Raw genomic sequence first — 8102 nt, 5'->3', positions numbered from 1 at the left:
CCTTAAATAACCCAAAACTAGCAAAAGACCCCTCAAACAAACAGCACCACTTGAACCCAAAAATGGGGTCCATTTGTCAGCAACTTAGTCTGTTCTGGCTCATAATCTTTTACATGTTGGTGCTACACACTCATAAAAAAGGGGGTATGTTTGTGGAGGGTACTGGGGTCAACTGGGGGACGCTTGCCTCGCATCCGCTGCCACCCGACATTACGGTCAGGCTGCTGAAGGATAACGGATTCAACAAAGTGAAGTTGTTTGAAGCCGAGCCGTGGGTGCTGCAAGCATTGGGGCGGTCCGGAATTGAGGTCATGCTCGGAATACCGAACGACTTTTTGGCGCAATTAGCTGGCAGTGTGCAAGCTGCTGAGGCGTGGGTCATGCAGAATGTATCGAGTTACATCTCCAAGCAGGGGGTCGACATAAGGTATATCCGCAAAATTATTTACCAATTAATGGGCAAAACTGATATCTAAATCTTATTTGAAACGTTAGATGCTAATGTTAGTTTCATGATATAGTTGCATAACTTACAAAAATACATAGTGCTAATGATAATATTTAATAATTGCATCAATTGCCTCATGTTTCTTAAAAAATAAAAAATAAACTGACTGGATTGATCTAAAAGTCTTTTAGCTCCTTTAGTGAGAAAGAATTACGCAATAACCTTTTTGTTACTAATGTTTTAATTTCTTTTAAGTTTATGACAAATCTACAGATATAAGCAATCAAAACACAAGAAACAAATTTTTTTTTTTCTGATACTTACAAAAGTAGAAACTGTTGCATTACTTTGGCTCTTGAAAACTATATTGATCGTTGAACTAAATTAGGGATATATCCTACATTATAATGCCATAATTAATTCATTAATATTTTACATTTTAAGGTATGTGGCAGTGGGTAATGAACCTTTCCTAAAGAGCTACAAGGGCATGTTCCAAAATATCACCTTCCCTGCAATGAAAAACATTCAAGCAGCACTAATCAAGGCTGGGCTTGGCCGCCTAGTCAAGGTCACGGTACCGGCTAATGCTGATGTGTATGAATCCTTGAATGGCCTGCCATCCGATGGCGACTTCCGATCTGACATACGTGACCTCATGATCTCCATTGTCCGGTTCCTTCAGGTGTGTAAACCAGAATCAAAAGATATATATAATATAAACTTAATTTATAACCAATTAATATCTCAAGATAGTTCATAGTGTGCCTTTTGCAGTTTTGCTCAATCCACCTCTTTTTGTAATTTTCCTTTTCTTTTGCACTTCTTCATTTGTCATAATGTATAGAGCTGTAACAGTACTTCAATGAGTACTTTCATTATTCATGGTAATATAATTATCAGCTTATCGATAAAATTTGAAGGCGGATTCTTGCATCTCTCACATTTCCATTGTTCGTGGTCTGGAATATCAACTTTAATCTTTTTTTAATAACAAAAAAGAATTTTAAAGAGAAGTAATTATGTAGGTAGCTGTTAATTTTTCCAACTAAATGGGTACATGGGACCTCTGTGCTTTATTATAGAGTTATGAAACAAATATACGAGAGATTTGTAAAATTTTCAGAGGCATGCTAAATCAAGTAATTGCCTTTTTCCATGCAAAATTGTATAACCCTGACTGATCTTTTGGATTATAATGACAGGAATCAGGATACCCTCTCACAGTCAATATATACCCGTTCCTCAGCCTAAATATCGACCCGAATTTCCCAAAGGAGTTCGCATTCTTCAACTCCGGATCATCTGCTCCAATTGTCGATGGGGCATTAACCTACACAAATGTTTTTGATGCAAGTTACGACACTCTCATATCAGCACTTGAGAAAAATGGCTTCGGCTCTGTGGAGGTGATCGTCGGTGAAATTGGATGGCCTACAGATGGCGACAAGGAAGCGAATGTGGAAAATGCGCGACGGTTCAACCAGGTGGACACCAACTCTGCATATATGTTTTGTTACTTTTGAAATATAAATGCAATTGGGAATCACAAACTTCTTCATTGTACAACAGGAAGAAAAAAAAAATCAACTACACAAAGAAAATAACTTGACAGCTATCTTCTTGAGTTTAGCTTAAATTTATGATATCTACCTAAGATATTAGGGATTATGACAAGTCCCATCTTATGTTTCAGGGGTTGATGGATCGGGTATCGAAAAACAAGGGCACTCCCAAAAGATCAACCCCACCAGACATTTACTTCTTTGGCCTACTTGACGAGGATGTGAAGAGTATCCTGCCAGGAAATTTTGAACGACACTGGGGAATGTTTTTCTACGATGGCACAATCAAGTATGACCTACTCATGCCGGACGGACAGAAGTTAATGTCGGCCAAGGGTGTAAGGTACTTGGAGAAGCAGTGGTGCGTGCTGAGCCCGACCGCTAGTATCACAGACCCAGAAATAATGAATAGCGTGAATTATGCGTGTTCATATGCAGATTGCACGAGTCTTGGCTACGGGTCAACTTGTAACATGCTAGATGTTAGAGGCAACGTATCGTATGCGTTTAACCAGTATTACCAGTATGAAGGTCAGCAAAAGGGGTCATGCGGGTTCTCCAATATGTCTGTCATAACAAAAACAGACCCGTCAGCGGGTAAATGCCGGTTTGAGATCATGATTGATGTGGGAAAGCATGACTTGACAGCCAATGTGACTAGCGGTGCCGGTGGTGTTACTCTGTTTCATCGTGGTGGTGCTAATATGTTTCAAGGTGGTGCAATTTGGAGAATTTTATCAACTATTGTTTTTGGGTTGTTGTTGTGGATTAGGTGATCTTTGTGTTGATTGTAGAAATTGAAAACAGGAGATAGCTTCCTAAACTTGCCAGGCATTGGCCGATTGTAAGATAGAGGTGTGTGAATCTCTTGATACCTTTTTCTTTTTTGAGAAAGGGGAAAAGACATTCTATGTGTATATAAAAGAGCATCTGATTGAATAGATATTTTACAAGTCATTCTATGTCTCGGTTCTCAATTTAATATTGTATATTATACTGATTGTTTCCTAAATTTTTGCTTTACCTCGATCATCATCCTTTGTTTGAGACTGAGATAATATTTGTTCCGTGGATGATCATAAATTTGAAATTCGACTACAAGATTCTTTAAAAGTATTTAAAAATTGAAACTTTATATCCATCTTTCATCTCATAAATTTTTTTTTGCTATATATATGCAGGGTGAAACTAGAATATAGAGATAGGGAACGCTGAATAACTTAGTTGAAAATTCTGCTCTATATCGTTTGAAACAGGGGAAGAATCATTTTGCATGTTTAGAACAGCCTTTGTATGGCTTAAAAACTACTACTAAATTTATTTTCAAAATTTAAAACCCAAATATAAAATGAGAGTTGTTGTAGTTGATTCAATTTGTCTGGTCATAACTCATAACTGTAATTACCATAGGTAGAGAAAAGTCTCTCAATGATATCCAATCCAAGATTTTAAAATGTTTCCGGTAATTTGATTTACCATATCATTAAACTCCGTAATATGCATATTAATCCAGAGTTTGACTAGTATAACATCAGTGTCATTTCAACCTATATAACACCAACTCTAAAACGTATTAAATCGACTTCAAATGGTGAATCCAAACCGTTCAAACCGATCTACTTCATTAATTGTCCATTTACATGCGAAATTTATAACTTTTCGAATTTATTTAGTAAGTCAAGTGGTCAAATGTGAGAGTTTTTAAGTTAATTTTAATACATCCATTTTTTAATATTTTTACCGCTTGATTTGATATTAAAATAACTCGAAAATAAAAAAAAAATTGTATGTAAACGCATCACTGATAATGTAAATCGGTTTGAATGGTTTGGATTAGTCGTTCGAAGTCGATTTAATAGGTTTTAGAATTGGTGTTATATTGGCTAAAATGATATTGATGTTATATTAGCCAAACTCATTAATCCAACTCTTTTAAATTTTTATACAAATTAATTCTTTTAGATTCATAAACAAATTTCTTTATGTAGATTCAAATTGAGTTATCTAATTATAATTATTCATTAACAGTCCTAATCCCAACCATACATCTTCAAAATCTCTGGCAAATGAAATTGGTCAGAATGAATCCATTAACTCTTATTTTTAAACATAAAATATTAGACGTACTTAATTATTACAAATTGTTTAGGAGAGGGAGCTTCATTTGGCAGAGTGGGTTACAACAATTTTCTTTTATTTTTAATAATTTAATAAGTTTTTTTAAATAACATGTGAGGTGCCTATTCAACAGTTGCCTATATTGTGAAAAAAATTTGTCATGTCATGCCGTGCCATGTCGTGTCATGATGTGTCGTGATTTTGGTCTCGTGTCGTGCCATATTGTGTCATGATTAAGTTAATTTTTCACTTGTCGTGCAGTGACTAAAATGTCAAGGGGTGGTCACGGCACGCGAATGGTCACGCCACATGAGTCACACAGTGATCAAACATAACTTGCGTGACCATTTAATCATAATTTAGGTTAGTTTATTGAAGATTTATCATTTGATCAAGATCTAACGGTCCTAATTACACGTAACTAGTGTGACTACATGTCATGCCATGCCGTGATTAGACCTTTCGCGTGCCGTGTCGTACCGTGTCAAATTTTCTAAAAATGATCACGGCACAGGACATGCGAGTCACAACACGCGAAAGACACACGTGTCATATCGTTCTGTGTCATAACCGTGTTGTTCCTTAACAAAGCTGGCTCCGCCTCTGCCGTACCATTTTTTCCACTCTAATTGCCTGGGTCGAAAATCGAATATGTATTAAATCTCTTAGACATTTTTTAAAGATATCGTGACAGCGATAAAAATAATAATACGATTTGGGATCGACTAACAGTCCCCCTACTTCAGTCCCCTATCTGTCCCCCGCACTAAAAGACAAAAAAAAATAGTTAAAACGTGCTAACTACCACCAAAGAGCAAGATTAATGCTATTTTATTAATAGTCAAAACGTATAGTATTCATACCTATGAATTTATAGTATTCATACTTATTATCAGAACCATTCATCATATGTAAACACAAGCTGGAGGGGACCAGTAACAACCAGGGGGGCCGCTGACGTCTTGTGACAGCCTGAATTGGGGACCGCAATCGTCTGAAAGCGACATTTGCCAAGATTGGGGGCCACTACAGCGAATCTATATATTATTCATATCTAAATAAAGAAATATTCATATCTAAACAAATGAAGTATTCATACTGACGATTACGAAGTATTCATACATGTTTGAAATAATTATACAATTCAAAATTTAAAGTCAGATTCATCTCTCTCACCCCCACCTCTTCTAAGAAGTATTTATACGAACAATTACGAAGTATTCATACATGTTCGAAATAATTTATACAATTCAAAATCCATTGTCAAATTCATCTCTCTCACCCACCTTTTCCAAGAAGTATTCATATCTAACATGAAGTATGCATATCTAACAAATGAAATATTCATATCTAACTAATAAAGTACTAAATATCTAACAAATGAAATATTCATATCTAACTAATGAAGTATTCACACATGGCACTAACAATATTCACATCTGACACTAATAATATTCACACCTGCCCAGATTGGGACAAAGAAATATTCTCAACAGACTAGTATGCATATCTAAAACAATGAAGTATTCATATCTAACTAAAGAATTATTCATACTGACGATTACGAAGTATTCATACATGTTCGAAATAATTTATACAATTCAAAATTCAAAGTCAGATTCATCTCTCTCATCCCACCTCTTCCAAGAAGTATTCATATGTAACATGAAATATGCATATCTAATAACTGAAGTATTCATATCTAACTAATAAAATATTCATATGTTGCACTGTGATAACCTTTGCTGGGCTAGCATGGACCCCCTCTAATGGTGCACCACACTCTCCCCGCTGAATCTTGACGGTGCACCATGCTCTCCTCGCCGGATCTCGACGGTGCACCACGCTCTCCTCGCCGGATCTCGACGGTGCACCACGCTCGCCTCGCCGGATCTTGACCGCCATCACAACTGTCGGCGTGGGTAGATGGTGGCGAGCAGTAGAGGAGAAGAACAGAGTGAGTTTTTAGTTATGTTGAATTTTTTTTTTCTTTCTAAGAGAAGATAGAAAATGATGGGTTTTGACCACGTGAGGGAATAAAAAGGAAGGTTGTTAGGGGGACAGATTCAAGGGGGACAACATCTTTACTCTTTACTTTTTATTTACAAATAAGTATCTAGAATACTAAAAGTAAAAAAAAAAATGGATCCGGACTATCCGATCAGAATCTACACGAATATTAAAGGAACTATGTAAATTTTATCTCAGACCGAATTGACTCGGAAACTGATCAGACTGTTTGAATCCAAACTCAACTTTTAAATTACTTCGGAAATTTGCATCGTCTGTTTTAACATGGCACGAATTTAAGACTCATGCAATATCTAAGACTGGCCCGAAGAAAAATCATTCGGCTAGAATTGTACAAAGTGAGCTCCTCGGATCAGAATCTGCTGCTTTTTTTTTTTTTTTTGAAAAACAGGTTATTTATCTTAACTATTTAAATATTTTTAACAGTTCAAATTTGCAAATCTGTTGGACTGTTGAAAAAAGTTAAAAATATTTGAACGGTTGGGATAAAAAATTTGAATTGTCGAAAACATTTAGGATATGTTTGGTTGGATTGAGAATAAATTATTCTTAAGAATAAGCTATTCGGAACAAGCTATTCAGTATTTGGTTGTGTTATAATAGCAAGAATAAAAAACTAAACTTGTTTATCTTATTAGAATAAGCTATTTTTATAAAATATTAAAACAAATTATTCTAATAAGAGAAATATTAATTTGGCAAATTCTGGAATGGACCAAAAAAATTTTGGACCGTCCATCTAGTCATGATTGAACGGTTCAGATATTTTATAAGGACCAAAACTCTTCGTTAAAATTTAACGAAATTTTTTTTCGGAAGGGTAAAATAGGTATTTAGATGTTCTCCGTTAACCCTTTCTTCCAACCATCCCCTGTGAGATGCAACCAGTCAGTGAAGTTACCACTCCGCCTCTCGTTGCTCTCGCCTCCCCACCGTGCGACGCTAGCGATTGCTCGTTGCCTCAAGCATCGTGAAATCGGTGAGATTCAGCAGGAGTTTATTTGGTAAAGGCGGGGCCAATTTATGTCCAGCGACAACCCTTCATCCTCCTTTTCTATGTTCCGCCGAGCTTCAAATCCAGCCGGTGCGGTTGTTCACGCAAGGAACCAGGTACTCTCTTCTTATTCCCTATTATCGTCATCTGATTTTAGTATACGGTGTAAACAGAGATGTGTTGCGCACCGCATATTTGACACGATTGACTATTGTTACGTCTAATTGATGAAGCAAGTTAGCAAAGTAGCTCTCTTTGTTCTCATATAATCAGTTTGGTACATACTAATTTTATGAAAATTGGTTATTTTTCTTAGTACTGGTAACCATCAGAATTGGATTTTTTTTTTCCGTTGTTGGTCAGATTTGGGATAATATCAAATTGATATATAGTTGAAATTCAACGTGCAACTAAGTATTATACCGAGAATGATACTAGCAGTGTTCTTAGGATTGCAATGGAGTTTGGGTCAGTAACTTGGCACTTCAGATTTCCCTTTTGGGGCCCTTACTTTGTTCCCTGAGATGAAATCCACATCAGTTTAAATTCTGGCATTGTTGCAGTAAGTCACTGTTTTGGTACCAGTATATCAAAATCCTTGATCAAATGTGAAAAATGTGAGCTGCTTGTAGACAACTATTTGGCATCATTTGAAAAGAAGCATCAGCTGTTTAACTGAGGGTTAATCCCAACAGAAGTTTAACCAACATAGACCTTATGATACTACAATTTGACTATGCTCATTGAAATCGAAAATGTTACATCAAAAGAGACAAAATGGTTATGGGGTACATCCAAAATAGTGATAAATTATCCAATTAAATTATTGATGATTTAATTCGGCGAAAGATAAAATGAGGACTTTAAGGCGAGGGGCAAAATTGTCAACTTTGGACTATACAATTTTCACCAGAATAATTTAAAAATTGACAGTGTTACTGTACAC

The 8102-nt window shown here is 36.0% G+C and overlaps 1 protein-coding gene across 1 annotated transcript; it reads left to right on the top strand.

The window, feature by feature from the left end:
- On the top strand, positions 1 to 2969 carry LOC144551911 (glucan endo-1,3-beta-glucosidase 5-like). Its single transcript, XM_078300013.1, has 4 exons — positions 1 to 427; positions 893 to 1133; positions 1654 to 1935; positions 2145 to 2969. The coding sequence occupies exons 1-4, from the start codon at positions 63 to 65 to the stop codon at positions 2787 to 2789; spliced, it is 1533 nt and encodes a 510-aa protein (XP_078156139.1). The 5' UTR covers positions 1 to 62; the 3' UTR covers positions 2790 to 2969.
- Positions 2970 to 8102: the final 5133 nt, after the last annotated feature.

The sequence above is a fragment of the Carex rostrata genome, chromosome 3 (genome assembly GCF_964058835.1).
Source record: "Carex rostrata chromosome 3, lpCarRost1.2, whole genome shotgun sequence".
Lineage (NCBI taxonomy): Eukaryota > Viridiplantae > Streptophyta > Magnoliopsida > Poales > Cyperaceae > Carex > Carex rostrata.
Note: the sequence above shows the minus strand (reverse complement) of the source record. Positions and strands in the feature narration are given on the sequence as shown.